The following is a 19,354-nucleotide window of genomic DNA, read 5'->3' as shown; positions in this document are numbered from 1 at the left end:
TCAGCCTCATTTCCTGAACAAAAGTTATATATGCAGAAAGACCGGAATTTCAATACGACAAAAAAACTGCCACAAAGGTCCTGACTATAGCCACAAATACAAAGATGGTACTTTGCTGACGAAACCTCCTAGATTTGATAGTTAAAGGGGCAATCTGCAGTTGTTACATCCTTTTTTGGACAGCTTTTTACCAAAACGGGTGGGAAGAACTCTTAGTAATTGTTTCAACTTCTGATTTCGTCTTTAAGAGTAGCGTCTTAAATTAAGTAATTGGTCACAAGAGCTGAGTCACAAGTCCTATTGGCTTAAAACTAGATTGAATAGGAAATTATAGGACTTCCAAACTAATTACTTCCAGCACATGGCATACAGGAGTCGTCCCTTTAAACCACTTCAATGCAGTTATGCACTGGTGGCTCACAAGTTCAGTCGTTCCATTGACTATAGAGGCTAGCCACATGGAAAAGATATCATACCCAACAGAGTGTTTTTTTAGGTTAACTTTTAATGCCTCATCTAGGAATACCTATTTAAACTGGTATGCCAACTATATAATTACTAATTACATTTGTTTACACTTCCACAGCATGGTCTTCCTAGAAGCTAGGCACAGCCATTCTATGAGGGCCTGTATAGGAACTGGCAAATCACCTTGAAGGCAGACTCTTCTAGAAGCTAGGCACAGCCATTCTATGAGGGCCTGTATAGGAACTGGCAAATCACCTTGAAGGCAGACTCTTCTAGAAGCTAGGCACAGCCATTCTATGAGGGCCTGTATAGGAACTGGCAAATCACCTTGAAGGCAGACTCTTGACATTGTGGAGGGAGGTGGGGCAGTCCTAACTCTGATTCTCAGTGAATAATATACATGGCTCCAGTGGTATGTGTTGCATAGTCTTATCTATCTTTGCCATTCCCACATGGCTTAAGCCTTGCGATAACAGATGTAATGACATGCCTGAGTTATCTGAACATTTTCATATCCGGCCAGTTGTTTTATTAAGTAACGGCTACTGTGATCTTTATCTGATCAGGGCCGCAGTCTGCTTCTTAGGAAAGTAGTTTGGAAAGACTCATAATACACATGCAATATTAGGCTGAAAACAATACTGCTGAGAAGCAACGTGGTGCTCTTTATTATTCAATGTAACACATTCTGTATATTTGATAAGACCCTTGTCTGACTGATTTGTGTCGAGGTCAAACCTCCAGGGGACGGGGTTTAGTACTGAGGCTAGCTTGATGGCATGATGGCACAGTGTCAATAATTATCACTTAGTCGATCCAAGATGGACACTGTCCACTCAGTTTCAACTGTCAGTCTATCGGTGCCAAGAAATCAAGATCTCTGCTTAGATTGACTGTTATTTTGTTATGCCTAGTTGAAATCACTTATGTTTTAGTCATGATGGATGAAACAGATTAACCATTTTCAATGTGATATTTAGAAGCTGTTGTATCGTTCAGCAGTCGTTGTATAAAGTGATGTTTGTTTTTCCCTTAATACCAAAAAACCCTAGGAGAACAGAAGGTACAGAGTTGATATCTAATTCTGACATTGTCCGCACAGACCATTCAATTACACAGACTTAAAGGGTACATGACTCACCAAAGGCAAGGCAATAGACACTTAGTTTCTCGCCTCTGGAAACTCAAACTGTCAATGTCAACGCCTTCTTTTCTGGACACCTAGAGCCCACTGTCGCTCTCCCATGAGTGCATGTAAAAACAGTCATGTGGCAAAGAATGACGTCACAAACAATGTACCCTTTACGTCCTTTGTTTTTTTTTGTAGTTCTTGTCATTGTGTAACCGTGCATACAGTCAAACTGTGCCCCATTGTTCCAGCTTACTAAACTCCCACTGGTCTAGTGTCTTTAGTACCCAATAAACAGGTGTCCAGTAGCAGTGGATCTAACATACTTGTACAATGTTCTAACTGGTTGCTAACTCCAATTCTTTACTACATTTTTAATATCCATGCTGTCTTATTAATTCAGTGACATTGCCATATTAAGCCGCCTCCCATTTTTTTAATGATTCAGTAATTTCACAAAAACAATGTTTTGTTATGTGAAGAAGTAATGCAAGTTGTAAATGAAAAAGAGCTTTCAGCTATGGTAAGCAGCTCTCCATAGAGTCGCGGGTTCTTCATAGACATGAGGGGCAGATTTGATCTAACCTTTTGGATTCTACCTCTGTTCAAGTTCACAATTTCTTCCTTAAATTTGGTTATAGAACCCATTCAAGCCCCTCTGTCTTTTACAAGAAGGACAAATGTCATATGCTGTCACCCCTTGGTATGGCTGGCCCCCAAGTGCATTTTATGAGGTTCCTTCTAAGGGAGTCCACCTAATGTTTCTCTGACCCCTAGGATGGCGCCCCAGCTTCAAGTACTACAACATGTGGGTGTCCCTGGCCGGAGCCGTGCTGTGCTGCGTGGTCATGTTCGTCATCAACTGGTGGGCAGCCCTGATGACCAACGTCATTGTCATGGGCCTCTACATCTACGTGAGCTACAAGAAGCCCGGTGAGTGACTCGGCACCAGGCCAAGTCGGCCTTCTTGGATTGCCTCAACATCGACTAGTGTTATTTTGCCAAGATAGGTGCTCATTGTGAAACTTGACGTGGATTATTGTTGACGTGGATATCGGTTATTTTACTTTACAAATATTAGCATAATCTTTCATGAATTAGCCTACACACAAAAAATAAATTTCCCAAAAAAGCTCATATTTAAGGTCAACGTAAATAATTGCCTAGTTCTTTTGATTCCACTGAAATGTCAACCTCTATGAAAGAGCCACATTAGCATAGTTCTCTGTAAGTCAGTCCCCTGACGCCCAAAAATGCTTTGAACACAGAATGTGAATCGGGTCCCACTATTGATATTTCAAGCTCTTTTTTTATTGCTGATGCACACATGTATTTTGGTGAAGTGGTAAGCATTTGCATCACAATTAGGTTTTTGTTACGCACCCTCTGCTGCAGTGCAGCCCAACAGTTTAAATGTATTTATAGCAAAGCGCAGGGTTGTGGAAACTGTCTGTCTGAATTCAACCGAAATGAACTAGCTATTCACAATATGATACTGCATTAAGAGTGGCTCATGGCTCTATTTGCAGGGTAGAAAATATGTTTCACAAAAATATTCGGGGCAACTTTGTGATTTTTCTGTTCATTAGCAAATGGAGTTATAAATATATTTTTGTTCCTTCTATGACATTACCTAGGACATGAAGAAACTTCCCCTCCTGTGTTTCTATGGTGATTTGCCAAAGGGCTGGCTCGTTCTGTTAACTTTTCTTAAGCTACCCGCCCACGCAAGGCAGTGTGACATTAAATGGGGGCCTTTGAAATGTCTAGCGCTGGGAGGGTGCAGCAGTTCAGGGACCAGCTACATGCTGTTTCTTGCCCTCGCCTGTGTTGGTGCTCAGCCTCTCTGGCCTGGCTGTGGAGGTCCCCACAGGGGTCAGATGGCCGACTGGGTCCCCAGATGATAGGAAGTCCCCATATGGGACTGCTGGCTCTGGGTAAACACACCTGACCCACGCTGGAGACCCCAGTGGAGCACCAGACACTAATATAGACATCTACAGAGAGGCTTTGTATGAACCCACAAATACACACATGGCTTCACACACTCGGTTTGACTCGCATCTCTAATACACACATGCTCGCCCTCACAGATTTACACACACACTCTCACACGGTGAGTCACAGCTCTACATACACAGCATCCCTACTGACTCCCACACTGCCTGACCGTCTTAATGGCCACACATACAGGGTCCTGTCTTCCAGAATGTGACTGTTTGTCCTGTCTTCCAGATGTGAACTGGGGCTCCTCCACCCAGGCTCTGACATACCACCAGGCCCTGACCCACAGTCTGCACCTCAGCAGTGTTGAGGACCACATCAAGAACTTCAGGTACTGTACAGAACACACTATAACACATACTCCCGTATACACACGCTTTCACTTCTTAGACCAAAGGAAAGGTATGTCTCGTTTTCAAAATGCGCTTGCCCGTAGAAAGGCTAGATTCTTTAGTCACTAAACCACCTCATTTTCACCACCAGCGTCCGTCCTGGTGTTTTGTTTCATTATGCTACTTGTTAAATATTTACTGGGTAAAATGTATCGTATTCAGGAAAATTCCATCATTCACATTGTCATGAAGGCTGTTGCCCTGTTAGTTCTAAAAGTATCTGATTGGCAAATTTGATTAACGACGACTCCTTCAGTTAATTACCGTTCGATGCTGCTCGGCGAGTCGTCCCTAACGCATGCTCACTGAGACGTACAGATCAGATCAGGTAGGGCTGCAGCAGCGGGGGAGGAAACTGCTGTTTGTCGAGTCAGGCTGCAGTCAGAGCTCTCTCTTGGTCTCGGCACGACACACCCCCCTGGAGAGGGTTGTGTAACTGCACACCTGGGACAACAATGGCAGATGATTGGCATCCTTCACACTCCCTCGCCTAAGGACAAAGGAGACAAACTAAACCATCTATTTTCAGACAAAGGAGCTAGACTAAACCGTCTATTCTCTGAAATCTAGCATCTGTCATTATCTAGCCACGGTAGAGAGCGTGGGGTTAGGGTATCTGTATAGAACTATGTTTTTCAACTATGGTCTACTGTGTGCAGTGGACTCTGTTAGAATGATTCCAAGTTAATTGAGCCTTTTTATCTAGCTAACTAGATATGTGACGCTTTAGTACTAGCATTCTAGTGATGCAATATTTAATTGATGCTTACCTGGCGTTTAATCAAGCAGACCCGGTGGGTCTCGTTCAGAAACACTGATATAGGAAAAGTGCTTCCGTAGATCACCCTCGGAGCTAAACCAGATGAATTTTAGGATTACGATTAAACCGTTGTGTGGACGTCGTCCGAGCCACAACACAACAACCTTGTGCTCTATTGTTCAATCTCTCTCACATGGACTGTACGAGTCGCTACAGATGCTGTTCGGACTGCACAGTTTGTCCTGGAAGCATTCCCATGGCAATAAGCCGGTGGCGAGGGATTGGGGAGCGTCTGACATTGTCTTCAGAATTCAAACATTCAAACATGTTATTCCTTGCCTTTTCTCCCCCTCCCGGCTCCCCTAATCCCATGTGTTTAACATATTTGCTTTGATGTGCGCTACTCTGGTGCTCTCAAAGTCTGTTTTCATTCCTCACCGAGAATATGAAGACTTCTTCTCTCAAGGTCATGAGAAGACACTGAGTGAGATGAAGCATTAAGTATTGTGTGCATGTGACCTAGCAAAAAAAAAAGTCAAAAGGGTTAAGCCAGCGGTGGCCATTGTTCAACCCTCCTGGAGAGCTACTGGGTGCATGCTTTTGTCTCAGCTCTGCTCTAGCATGCCTGATCCGCTGCTCGTCAAAACTTGTAGAATCAGAAGTGTTGGACCAAAGGCTTGGAACCAAAAGCCAGTTGCCCTCCAGAAGGAGGATTGACCACTCCTAGGTTAGGTCCTTGTGTTCATTTGTGCGCCACTTACTGTTAGCATGGATGCTAGCTAATTGCTAACTCTGTTTTGATCTTATTTTATAACAGACCTCAGTGCTTGGTGATGACGGGCTACCCCAACTCCCGTCCGGCTCTGCTCCACCTGGTCCACGCTTTCACCAAGAACGTGGGCCTGATGATCTGCGGCCATGTTCGCACGGTGAGTAATCAGAGACGTCACCCACCCGGAGGCCATTTTGTCTCCATCCCATAACCGTAACATGGCACAGTGAGGGCTCCATTTCAGAGTTTTTCACTTGTCTTATAGGGTCCATTGTTCATCTCTAGCTCAATCTCAATGCAATGTCATCATTACTTCTTGTTGACTACAGGTGACTAAGTGCTGTATTAACTCCATTGAAAACCATTAGAACTGATTTACGGGAAATCCTGTGTTGTTCTGGACCCTGCTTGTTGTGTTGCTCTTATTAATCCCCTGTTTACTTTTCAAATCCACATTTCCTGTTGAGTGAGTCATTGCTTCCATTTAGCTTTTTTTAAACGACTTTTAGCTACTTTTTCCCATCTAAATCCCTCATCTGGGAGCAATAAAATGACTGCTCCATTAAGACGGTGTGATGACTGGGCTGATGTAATCGTCCCTGCGCTGTGCCCACAATGTAAAAAGGCACTTTACAGACGCTCTACTGTCATTAGCAGCAAAGTCTGAGGCCTCCACCAGAGTATGTGAGCGAAGCTGGAGCGCAGCTGGAGCAAGGAGCAGAGCGTGACCAATTTGACTGGAGCACGCGGCGAGATTCCCAAAGGCTGGAGCGTCGACCTTATTGGCCTCTCAAATTTCGCTCCAGTAGCACCCACTTCACGAGCTCAGGGCATGCCTGGCCCAGCATGCATTTGTAGTCTACTTGTGCTGCTATAGCCCCTTGCTTTAGCTACTGTCATGGAGTTCGCTAAATATGTTCATAAAACTGATAAAACACACAGGTGCAAAATCAAGGAGACTTACAAAGATGAGGACAACCAAGAGCAAGAGAGGGAATGTGGTGATGTAGTGTCCACAACTAAAAAATCATTGTGGAATCTGAAAAGACACGTATCCCAAAAGCATGATGTGTACAAGGTGCAGATGCTAACAGAAAGGAATGCGGTGGGTAGCTAGCTAGCTAAGTGTCATTGTAGCAAAGTATTTATAAACTAAAAATCAGATCTCTTAAAAGTTTAGTTAATTTTGGATCTATCTATACAATAGGCCAATTGATTTTGGTTCAATAGGCCTGGCATATTCCCAGTTTAAAGGACCTTTCCGTTTTGAACCTTTTAGGCCTACCTATAGAGAAAAAAAAGAGAACTCTGCATCTCTGCCCAGCCTGGGAAGAGTGGCCAAACAGGTATTTTCACTATCTCCAGTAGCCCGGAAAGCAGGGAGAGGATGTTCTCAGGTGCTGGCCTGCTCTCCAGGCACCATCGCATGAGCCTGAGGCCACAGACTCTGGCCAAACTCATGTTTTTAAAATGATCTAATAAGGTGTTTTTCAATTAATTTGTATTTAATCCTAAGTAAGTCACAGCCTATATGCGCAATTTCTAGACTATAATGATTTAATACAACTAAATGCTGAGCCCTTTATGTCCCTACCAGCCTATTGTGTCACACTAGCAAATGCTTCACAATGTATTTCTTTGTAGGCTATAGCCTTGAAATAATAATAATAATAATAATATAATATGCCATTTAGCAGACACTTTTATCCAAAGCGACTTAGTCATGCGTGCATACATTTTTGTGTATGGGTGGTCCCGGGGATCGAACCCACTACCTTGGCATTACAAGCGCCGTGCTCTACCAGCTGAGCTACAGAGGACCACCATAATATAGCATAAATAATTAATTTTGGGTCCTTCTTAGGCTACCTCTCTGGGTCCTGACCTATTTAGTGTTTATATGCTGTTTAATACGACATGTAGCCTATTTGAAATGATCAGCGCTTCTTACATTCAACTTTTCATATTTATTAAAATACTTTTAATTCAAATCCATATGGTTTGGTTTCAATACTTCAAAACCAAATGGTAGGTTCAGGTAGTCACAGAAAATAGATGGGTGTTGGTTAAATTGGGGCTTTTTTCAGGGCAACTTGAGAGCCTTCTCTAACGATAATTGGTACTGTAAATATATCCACCTCCTGTGATTTTGACTGCAAGGTGGAACTACTTCGGTTTGGTTCATGAGTTGCTAAATGCTACACTTAGCCTTTAGCGTAACTCTATTCTTTTCTATGTGTGTTGTGTCCACAGGGCTCCAGAAGGCCCAACTTCAAAGAGCTGTCCAACGACCAGACACGTTATCAGCGCTGGCTGATGAAGAACGAGACCAAGGCATTCTACACCCCCGTGTTCGCCGAGGACATTCGAGAGGGCACCCAGTATCTGCTACAGGTGAGAACAGACAAACGTTACAATTAGTGGCAGCGGTCCAAGCCATAGGAGTGAAGTGTGCTGTAATTTCTTTAAAGTACATAAAATGTGAAGTCATTTTTGTTCTATTTGAATTAAAGGTATTTTGTCTCATCAATTTCACACGCGTTGAAACTGAGAGGTGTGGGGGGTTAACAACCTTGCTCAAGGGCAGAATGACAGATTTTACACCTTGTCGGTTCGGGGATTCAAACTGGCAACCTTTTGGTTACTGGACCAACGCTCTAACCGCTAGGCCACCTGCCACCCTACTCTGGTTGCCCTTGAAACACAAGCCTTTGACCGTAATACAAAGTTGTAATTATTTATCCTAAAGTTCAAGCACATTCAGTCAAAGTGCATGAAAATATATTGAAACCCACGGTAGTGTGGCATTGGCGTCAACTCCAGTTCAACTCCATGGAATTATCAGTTGACACTGAAAACTAGAATTAAAAAAATAGCCATGGATGGAGATTGAATTGACCCTGACGCCTATGGTGCTCTTTTATATGATCGCCTGCCAACCAGACCTTTATGCTTGAAAGCGATTGCGTGACCTGGTTTTTGGGAGATGCAGCAGCATGTGAAATTGAGCTAGGAGGTTGTAACTCCTGACCGTGATTTATTTAGTGGTTTCTTTAGGTTGTTCTGACCTGTGTTTTCTCAAGGCTGCTGGACTAGGTCGTCTGAGGCCCAACACTCTGGTGATTGGCTTCAAGAACGACTGGAAGGACGGAGACATGATGAACGTTGAGACCTACATCCAGATGATCCAGTGAGTCAGCGGGGGCCTCGCAAGCCACCTTGTCAAAAGGCTGTCACAAAGACACCTGATTAGAACAGTCATTTGTTTTAAAGCACATGAACATGTGATGGTTTGTGAAGATAACAAGCTTTGACACACAACCCAAAGTAGTTTATATGGAGTAGAATACACACAACTTGGATTTCTGAAAACCTCTATCAACTTAATCAGAGTCACGTGGTATTATAACCAATGGATTTAGGTTGAATCAGTTCCTGGTGTAAAGTGTGGAGATTATTGTATTAGATTGGAAGGTTAGAGATGGTTCAGCCACAGCATATTAAAAGCTACGCTAATACTTATAGGAATGTGCTCTTTAGTTTTCAATTCATGCTAGCTTCACCTATAGACATCAAAGTATTATTAAATGGGTGAAGTCTGGCTGCCAGTTTTCACAATATCATGAAGTTCCCACCTCTACCAGTAAGGCATTTAGCTTTGTCCTTCGAAACCATTCATTGTGGCCTGAGTCCTAAGCTTGTTTGTTTGCGTTAGCCGGGTTAGTGTGTGTACGTGTTTTGTCCAAGTGGAAAAGTACACGTTTAATGTAGCGTGTTGTACACTTAAACACAGAGCCAGGCCCAGCTCTGTGTCAAGCGGCTTCCTGTGAAATGCCAACAGAGCGTGTTTCTGTTTGACTTTCAGTGATGCTTTTGACTATCAGTATGGTGCCGTGGTGCTCAGACTGAAGGAGGGTCTGGATGTGTCCCACATCTCAGAACAAGGTACACACACACACACACTGCAACACTTTCGTACCAAATGACATGATACTCTTACCCACCCACACACACACGCTAAAACACTCCCTTGCCAAACAACTAATCTCATCAGTCTCATATTGGTTTCCTCAGAAAACGTTCTTCTATCATTGAGAAAATGAATTTAGCACCAGTGCTTTGCTGCGTCATGTCAAGATGTTCTGCGCAACCAATTTGCAACTACACAGGGAATCGAAAGCAACCAATTATGAGGTGTGATTCTTAAACTCAGTGTGGCTCTCCCCAGCTGGAGAGAGATTTAATTAAACGAGTAACTCAAAGGGATGTTTTAGTACATTTACTTTCCAAACAGTCCAACTGCAGATTCTAGATGTTCATCGCTTTGACTTGTTCTCACGCTGTCACTCCCTTCTTATTCAGCTTCACATAAACGTTGACGTTTTTCTATCCCCTGGATTTGAAACCCATTTTTTAGTAGGCTGTATCATATTACCGAGCAGTTCCTAACTGTGTACTTTTCAGTTGAATTATTCTTCCTCAGTCCAGTCACTTGACCTGGCTTGTTATGCGGCCAAAAGTCCACCCAAATTCACCTTAATTGGCCCAAATGGCTTGCCGGCCGTTTTCAAACACTTTGCCTTTCACCCATCAAATAACCCCATCAAGATAATTACCTACATTTCATAACCTCATCAAGATTATTACCTACATTTTAGCAGTTACTGGCCACTTCTGTGTTTAGTGGACACAATATGGACTATTGTGGCCTCAAAAAGCCTGGGCTACTTTGCAGGTCATTTGTTTTAAATGTTAACAGGATGTTCTGTTAACGTCAGTTTTAGTTGGCTAATAGTTTAACTTTGTTTCGCAGATGACCTGCTGTCGTCGCAGGAGAAGACATCGGGGATGAAGGATGTGGTGGTGTCCATCGACATGAAGGACTCTGACGGAGATTCGTCCAAGCCCTCGTCCAAAGCCACCAGCGTCCAGAACAGCCCAGCCATCCAGAAAGGTCAGGAGTTGTAATGGGAATTTCCAGGTGAACCAAAATGAGAGCAGTCGTTGATAATGCCAATCAAAAATCGATTCGGTTTATTACAAGTTGCAACAGGGAGACCCCTCCAGATCAGAAGCCGAGAAAATGTCTTAACGGGTCTTCTGAGAAGGCCCTTATAAATTTATCACACAGCACCAACGGTTCTGTAAACACCAGCCCGAGAGGCTTGTAGGAAGTCACAACATCAGCTGCTACAGAATCACACAGTTTCACAGATACATTGTCAGTGTGTCCTCGGCTCAACACTGGCAGACATTTGATACTGGCAGTTAAGCAGGTCCAAAGGTAGTTAGTTACAACAGATAATTATAGGCTCAAATACAGGAAAGTAATTCATCATATAATGTCCCATTACAGGCGTCATTCTAAAGTAACCCACATAAACAGGTACACATGTTGAGTGCCTTTTTACTTAGATTCTACACCGGTGGTTTTGTGCACATACCTGCTTCAGCTAATGGAGGTCCTGAGAGCTGGACAGGAAGAAAACACTATCTCTTCAAGAGCAGTAAGGTTGGTTCACCCCTCTTACACAACCTAATTTTCCATAACTTCACGTCAACATGTGGAAACTTTGGCGTTTGTGAAGACATTCAATGGTCTGATACTGTGCCAAAGTGAACTACGTTTCTTGTTGTGAAATCACAATGTGAACGCGCTTGAGAAAGAGGAAGGGCTTTATGGGTCAGGATGTAAGAATTTTAGCGGTTTAGCGCCACACTCCCGATCCCCTCTAGATCTCGCAAAGGCCTCCCTTAAGTCTCTCCAGCCAGCCAGTCACTAGGCTACACTGAGTGGGCGGCCCTGTAAGCAGCACTACTCAGAGAGGAAGTGGCCTCTGACCCCGTGACCCCCAGCCTTCCCACTGGGCCCAGTTTGTTAGTCCACAGCCCACAGATGGCTTCACTACAGTGTGTGTGTCTGTCCTTGTTTGTTTACACACACGTACGTGCTCGCACACACATGCACACAAACATCTCATGCACTTACGACGCATATGCACACACACAAACCCAAATACACACACACACATGGGTTCACTGAAGTGTGTGTGTTTGCCTCCTCCTTAAACTATGACCAAACAAACAGGGAAACTGTTCCCACAGTGCAGCATGGACAGGCTGGGAACTTCAGTTGAATTCTATTTACTCCACGCGTCACGTTCCATTTTCTTCCTCCCATACGGGATCTCATGTCTCTGACCCTGTGTGGTCACACTGAGGAAGTGACATTTCTCACGATTCACTCAATTCACTCCCACAGTCAATAATGAAGAGCATCTGAAGCTGTGTGTGTGTGTGGCTTTTCTGTTGTTACCCTGATGTGAGTGAATACTTCAGTGTGCACTTGTTTGATGGAGAGAGAGGGTGTGTGTGTGTGCACTGTGTTTGTGTGTTTGCCGGTTGACTGTACTAAAACTACAGTACATGTTTGTACTACATAGTGAACTCCTAGTGCCAAGTGACGAAAACAGCTAATTGAAGATTAATGTCACGTCTGTAATCGGCTTAGCAGTAAGCAATTCTAATGCCGGAACCTTAATTATTTCCTCAGAACGTTCCTGACATCCAGATTACTTGCGTACATTACTTTCACACTTCTGACATTACCAGAGAACCTCCCCAAAATACTTCAGAGAGTGATTTAGACCTAGTTATTTAGTATGTTATTTAAACTGTTAAGTTGTCTTGAAGCAGTGTTTCTCAAATGGTTGAAGTCACAGCATTTGAGTGGGTCCTGGCTTGAAACACTGGTTACACTAATCTGTCCTAAGACAATTCCAGTAGCTTTTAAAGGAGTCAAACATCTAAACCAATGTCTTAACTCCCAAAAGTACTCGTCCACTACTAAGCCAGTAGTGGAGTTTTCTGACTCCAAGATTTCTAACCATTGCCGGTGTTGGAAGTTCCTTCCCTGAGAGACCCCAACAGTGTGTGTGTTACCACTGATGCCTTTTCCATTGGAGCCCATTCCATATTGTTTGGCGCAGGGATAACTGACGTAGCGGCCCCCCAACACACCCACTCCCCACCCCCAGAAAAGTCCCCTCATTGTAGCGGGGCTGTTGATGCATGTGTTTCCCATCATGGCGACAGCAGCAAAAACATTAACCCCTCCGTTCTCTCTCTCTCGCTCTCTCTCTCTCTCTCTCTCTCTCTCTCTCTCTCTCGCTCTCTCTCTCTCTCTCTCGCTCTCTCTCTCGCTCTCTCTCTCTTTTTTTTCTTCTCATTCTCTCCCTCCATTTTTATTTTTTACATGATCCAGATGACGATGATGAACGCAAAGCCGCAACGAAGCCGCTGTTGAAAAAAGGCAGGCAGTCCACCTTATTGAGTTGCTTTACTTTTCTCTCAATTACTCTCACTCACTCTCACATGTACTCGCTCTCTGATTCAGAGGGGTTGGATTTAAATGCGGAAGACACATTTCAGTTCAATGCATTCAGTTGTGCAACTGACTAGGTATCTCCTTTCCCTTTCCTCACACATTGTCTTTCTCTGTCATATTGCCTTATTGTAATTCTCTCTTTCTGTCATATTGTAATTCTCTCTTTCTCTTGCTCTCACTCGCAGTCATGCGCTTTCGAAAAACCGTGGAACCTGGTTGAGTTTGGTTTTCCTTTCTGTTTCTATTGCTCTCACTCTCATGCACATCCTCCGTCACCCTTTTTTTACCATCTTCCTCTGTCGTCTAGCGATAGGGTTAGTCTTTCCTGCCTGGCTCTGGGTTAGGGTTACGGGTAGCAGCTCTAGGAATAACCTGTGTTTATTTTCTGCTGTTGTCTTTCCGCTCCTAACTCACTCCGGCTTCCTGTAGCTCTAGCGCAGTCTCTGAAGCGCCGTCGTGTGTGTGTGTGTCTGCTCTGACGTATTTTCTCTAAATCGTTTCTTTCCTGGACTTCCTGTTTCTTCTCTTTCTGCGGAGATGACACTGTCTTCAGTACTTTGTCACTGTCTCTCTCCTTTCCTTTCTGGCAGGCATGTATGTTTCTCTTGGGGTTTGTCTGCTTTTCTCTCCTCCTCTCCCCCCTTCTACTTATTTCTACCCCTCTTTCTCTGTCTCTGTCTGTGTCATGTGCTTTTTCAGGTACAGCTGTTTTATAACCACTGTCTACTTATCCAAGTCCCTGACAGACAGAGCAGAGAAGGGAATGTTAAAATACACTCACTGACTGCACACCGTTTACATTCCACTGAGCCCACTTCAGAGAAGGTTTCCATTGTTCTGTGACTGTTAGATAAAAGCTACATAAGATCCCCACTTCCTTTGATTTCTGTCACACACAGCCTGATCCCGGGTCTTGCTAATGACCATAGGAGTTGGCACAAACATATCTGGGACCAGGGCTAAAGAAATATATAAAAACTAGGAGACAGTGCTGATCTAGGATCAGGTCCCCCTTGTCCGTATAATCTGATTTCATTATGATCTGAAAGACAAAACTGATCTTAGACACTTTATGAATGCGGGCCCAGTCTGAGTCACACGCAGAGAGGAATTCCTACCTAAGTCATCTCCCTTAGTGAGGATACAGCTTCCTGCCCTGTCTTGATCTTAGTGTCTGACATAGCAATTTTTGGGCCACACAGAGAAAAGACCCCAGACGTTGAACGTGGCTGACCAGAGGCTGCTGGACGCCAGTCAGCTGTTCAAGAGGAAACAAGGCAAAGGCACCGTGGATGTGTGGTGGCTCTTTGACGACGGCGGTGAGTTCAGTCTGGTCCTCCAGACCACCAGGGGGTGCTATGTGGTTACTTACTGCCTAGTGGTTTCTGTTACAGAGCAGCTTCGATACCACAGTTTTAAGTTGACAAACACTCCCTGCCCTCCCCTTTAAGAGATAATGATTTGTATAGAAATATGGTGGCAACCGTCTAACCCAGTGTTTCTCAATCCTGGTCCCGGTGTGCAGGGGTGCACATTTTTTTATTTTGCCCTAGTACTACACAGCTGATTCAAATGATCAACTCATCATAATTTTTTATGATTTCAATCAGGTAAGTAGTGCTAAGGCAAGAATTAAAATGTGCACCCCTTTGGGTCCCCAGGACCAGGATTGAGAAACACTTGTCTAACCCAATGCTTTTAAATGCGTTGGGAAGAATGTGCACTTCAGGAGAAAGAGTAGATAATTGAGACGCAGGGAAACACTTAAGGCTATAGATGGGTTAGCTGACAACATCACAGAAACAATGCGCATGCTTAAATGGGGCAGAAGTCAGTGAGTTGTTGTGATTCAGTATGAAAAATGTATGCACTCACTAACTGTAAGTCGCTCTGGATAAGAGCGTCTGCTAAAATGGCTAGCAACAATGACAAAAAACTGCCATGTAGTGAAATGTAAGTGGCTTGTTTCAGCTAGTTTCATCTTGTTCTTAATACCATGTCTTGTTTTGAGGTTTTTTGACTGATTTCATGTCAATGCTATTATGGCTCAAATTCGCTAGCTAGCTAACCAACAATTGTAACAATCTATTTTAGAGACAACAAGTGCTCACTGTGCAAATGTAAATTATATGTTTTCAATAAACATAGGAGACTAAATATAGTTTACATGTTGTCAACCATCTAAGCCAACCCTGTCTGTTTTGCCCCATAGTTACGCACGCGTCGGTTTTGTTGTTAAACAATTAGTTGAGACTATACTTCTGCTACTGGTTGTGATGTCACCGGTGAGCATTATGGAAGGAGAGTAACTTGGCTGAGAAATGGGGACAGAAATGGGCATTGCAGCTTTGAGGACCCTTTAGAAACCTTAGACTCTAGAGATATCCCAACTCTGCACAGCAAGAACAAAATACAGCATGGCCCCACAAACAGATGGTGAGTGACTGACTGTATCTTGACTCTGCCAGGCCTTACCCTGCTCATCCCCTACCTGCTCACCAACAAGAAGAAGTGGAATGACTGCAAGATCCGCGTCTTCATCGGAGGCAAGATAAACAGGATCGACCACGACCGCAGAGCGTGAGTGGAGAGCCCTTCTATTTGCTGTAGATCTATACTACCTATGCGAATGTGTTGACAGTACTTGAAATAACTGAATGACGCATTTGACATTCCTTACATTCCAAATTCTGACTACATTGCTGACATAAGCTGATACAGAAATGCAATGACCACAAAACACACAAAGAACCTTTAGGTTAAATTCTGAGGAATACACATTTAATTCTTCATTTTTCTATTCTCTTATGGCCTAGATGTAAGTCTGTCTGGCGAACTCACTCTAAAACTGTTAAATAATATCAGTGTTACTGGTGCCAGGGATCACCTTCCAAAAATACTGATTAGTCACTGACTGACTGGCCTGGGCACAGCCCATACGGGATTAAACCCACGTTGTTGCATCACCACATTACATCTGCATGTAGTTTTAAATAAATGCTTTATCGTCGTCTGTGGCATTTGCTTCACATAAGCAGGTTAGGGTCTCTGTCTTTCTCTTTTTCTCTCTGTCTCTCTGTTTGTCTGTGTTGGGCGTATTACAAACCCACATGGCAGCAGTATTATTGTCCAAAATGTCCTGTCCCTCATAGCTGCCTCCCGTTGTTGGCAGAAATGACCACCTTCCTGGCAACCCAAGCCTTATATCTGCGTGTGAGAGCGAGCGTGTGCCACAAGCCATATGTTTGTATGTTTATTGCTTGAAAACCAGGACCAGACATTTCATTAAACCAGGACCAGACATTTCCGTGCTAATTGAACACAGAGTTGCAGTACTGGCTAGCCATCTTTCTTGAACTTCATTCGTTCAATACTTGGACTTCATTATTGAAATAATATCCCATCCAAACTCTCTGCATGTCATTGAGGATTCCGGTATCCCTTTGATATAAAAGTCCTTTGACATAAAAGTCGCAGTTCTCACGCAGACATTCCATGTTTGTAGTCGTCGTGAGCCAACGCTTAAGATTTTTGAATAGACGTTATCCCAATCTTTGAAGAAAAAAGCCTAGGGAAATGACTGTCATGAAGAGAAAGCCTCTCAACAGCCACAACGGCTTTCCCCCTACAAAATATTAACTTCAGCTCACACCTGTTTGCTATGACATTTCCCTTTCAAAATGGCTTCTTCATGCCCTCCGTGGCTTGTGTTTGCAGTCTCTCTAAAGCTTCTGGATGTAAGTGGCTTTTCAGTGTTTGATAAGGCATTTGTTGTTCCTCCTCAGGATGGCCACACTGCTCAGCAAGTTCAGGATAGACTTCTCCGACATCAATGTACTGGGAGACATCAACACCAAGCCCAAAAAAGAGAAGTACGTTGTTTTTATCTCATGATTGATTCTCCCTTTTGACAGATGTCAGATTTTTTTAAATGTCTATTTTCATTTGAAAAATGAGTTCTTCATTGAAATTGATATAAAAAGACAAAAGTGAAGTAACTAAGCAGACTGCGTTGTTTGAGCTGGGAGTCAACAAGTCTGCAAGCACTTAAATACTTACAGGAAACCTTTTATTGACATTCTCAAATATGAATAATAGGATAATTCCCTTTTGGACACTCAAGTGGCGTATTGCTGATTGCTAATGTAAACTGCAGGCCACAATGTTTTCCACAAGTTGAAAACAGATTATTGTGCATAGTAACATACAGTAGCGGTCATTTGAATTGAAACATATTTTGAATGAAACGTATTACTGCTATCTATATCTATATCTATATATATATATATATATATATATATATATATATATAATGCTGTCACCCGTTCCAGAAAATTATGTCATGGCTTTAGAAGCTTCTGATAGGCTAATTGACATTATTTGAGTCAATTGGAGGTGTACCTTTTGGATGTATTTCAAGACCTACCTTCAAACTCAGTGCCTCTTTGCTTGACATCATTGGAAAATCTAAAGAAATCAGCCAAGACCTCAGAAAAAAAATTGTAGACCTCCACAAGTCTGGTTCATCCTTGGGAGCAATTTCCAAACGCCTGAAGGTACCACATTCATCTGTACAAACAATAGTACGCAAGTATAAACATCATGGGACCACGCAGCAGTCATATCGCTCAGGAAGGAGACGTGTTCTGTCTCCTAGAGATGAATGTACTTTGGTGCGAAAAGTGCAAATCAATCCCAGAACAACAGCAAAGGACCTTGTGAAACAGGTACAAAAGTATCTATATCCACAGTAAAACGAGTCCTATATCGGCATAACCCAAAAGGCCGCTCAGCAAGGAAGAAGACACTGCTCCAAAACAGCCATAAAAAAGCCAGACTACGGTTTGCAACTGCACATGGGGACAAAGATCGTACTTTTTGGAGAAATGTCCTCTGGTCTGATGAAACAAAAATAGAACTGTTTGGCCATAATGACCATCGTTTTGTTTGGAGGAAAAATGGGGGTCTTTCAAGCCGAAGAACACCACGGGTGACAGCATCATGCTGTGGGGGTGCTTTGCTGCAAGAGGGACTGGTGCACTTCACAAAATAGATGGCATCATGAGGAAGGAAGATTATGTGGATATATTGAAGCAACATCTCAAGACATCAGTCAGGAAGTTAAAGCTTGGTCGCAAATGGGTCTTCCAAATGGACAATGACCCCAAGCATACTTCCAAAGTTGTGGCAAAATGGCTTAAGGACAACAAAGTAAAGGTATTGAAGTGGCCATCACTAAGCCCTGACCTCAATCCTATAGAAAGTTTGTGGGCAGAACTGAAAAAGTGTATGCGAGGAAGGAGTCCTACAAACCTGACTCAGTTACACCAGCTCTGTCAGGAGGAATGGGCCACAATTCACCCAACTTATTGTGGGAAATTTGTGGAAGGCTTCCCGAAACGTTTGACCCAAGTTAAACAATTTAAAGGCAATGCTACCAAATACTAATTGAGTGTATGTAAACTTCTGACACACTGGGAATGTGACGAAAGAAATAAAAGCTGAAATAAATAATTCTCTCTACTATTATTCTGACATTTCACATTCTTAAAATAAAGTGGTGATCCTAACTGACCTAAGACAGGGAATATTTACTATGATTAAATGTCAGGAATTGTGAAAAACTGAGTTTAAATGTATTTTGCTAAGGTGTATGTAAACTTCCGACTTCAACTGTATATATGTATGTGTGTATGTACAGTGAAGGAAAAAAGTATTTGATCCCCTGCTGATTTTGTACGTTTGCCCACTGACAAAGACATGAGCAGTCTATAATTTTAATGGTAGGTTTATATGAACAGTGAGAGACAGAATAACAACAACAAAATTCAGAAAAACGCATGTCAAACATTTTATAAATTGATTTGCATTTTAATGAGGGAAATAAGTATTTGACCCCTCTGCAAAACATTACTTAGTACTTGGTGGCAAAACCCTTGTTGGCAATCACAGAGGTCAGACGTTTCTTGTAGTTGGCCACCAGGTTTGCACACATCTCAGGAGGGATTTTGTCCCACTCCTCTTTGCAGATCTTCTCCAAGTCATTAAGGTTTCGAGGCTGACGTTTGGCAACTCGAACCTTCAGCTTCCTCCACAGATTTTCTATGGGATTAAGGTCTGGAGACTGGCTAGGCCACTCCAGGACCTTAATGTGCTTCTTCTTGAGCCACTCCTTTGTTGCCTTAGCCATGTGTTTTGGGTCATTGTCATGCTGGAATACCCATCCACGACCATTTTCAATGCCCTGGCTGAGGGAAGGAGGTTCTCACCCAAGATTTGATGGTACATGGTCCTTTTGATGCGGTGAAGTTGTCCTGTCCCCATAGCAGAAAAACACCCCCAAAGCATAATGTTTCCACCTCCATGTTTGACGGTGGGGATGGTGTTCTTGGGGTCATAGGCAGCATTCTTCCTCCTCCAAACACGGCGAGTTGAGTTGATG

At 43.2% G+C, this 19,354-nt stretch overlaps 1 protein-coding gene across 1 annotated transcript in view; it reads left to right on the top strand.

Moving 5' to 3' along the window:
- Positions 1-19,354, top strand: part of slc12a2 (solute carrier family 12 member 2) — a 63,677-nt gene that overhangs the window by 39,631 nt on the left and 4,692 nt on the right. Inside the window, exons 14-24 of the mRNA XM_084160433.1 lie at positions 2,375-2,530; positions 3,833-3,932; positions 5,571-5,682; positions 7,779-7,919; positions 8,609-8,715; positions 9,391-9,470; positions 10,339-10,479; positions 12,790-12,837; positions 14,115-14,231; positions 15,381-15,492; positions 16,698-16,784. Of these exons, the coding sequence (XP_084016559.1) occupies positions 2,375-2,530; positions 3,833-3,932; positions 5,571-5,682; positions 7,779-7,919; positions 8,609-8,715; positions 9,391-9,470; positions 10,339-10,479; positions 12,790-12,837; positions 14,115-14,231; positions 15,381-15,492; positions 16,698-16,784 (1,201 nt within the window). The remainder of the gene's footprint in view (positions 1-2,374; positions 2,531-3,832; positions 3,933-5,570; positions 5,683-7,778; positions 7,920-8,608; positions 8,716-9,390; positions 9,471-10,338; positions 10,480-12,789; positions 12,838-14,114; positions 14,232-15,380; positions 15,493-16,697; positions 16,785-19,354) is intronic.

Source organism: Coregonus lavaretus (genome assembly GCF_964263955.1).
Source record: "Coregonus lavaretus genome assembly, chromosome: 4".
Taxonomy (NCBI): domain Eukaryota; kingdom Metazoa; phylum Chordata; class Actinopteri; order Salmoniformes; family Salmonidae; genus Coregonus; species Coregonus lavaretus.
This window is presented reverse-complemented; position numbering and strand designations above follow the sequence as displayed.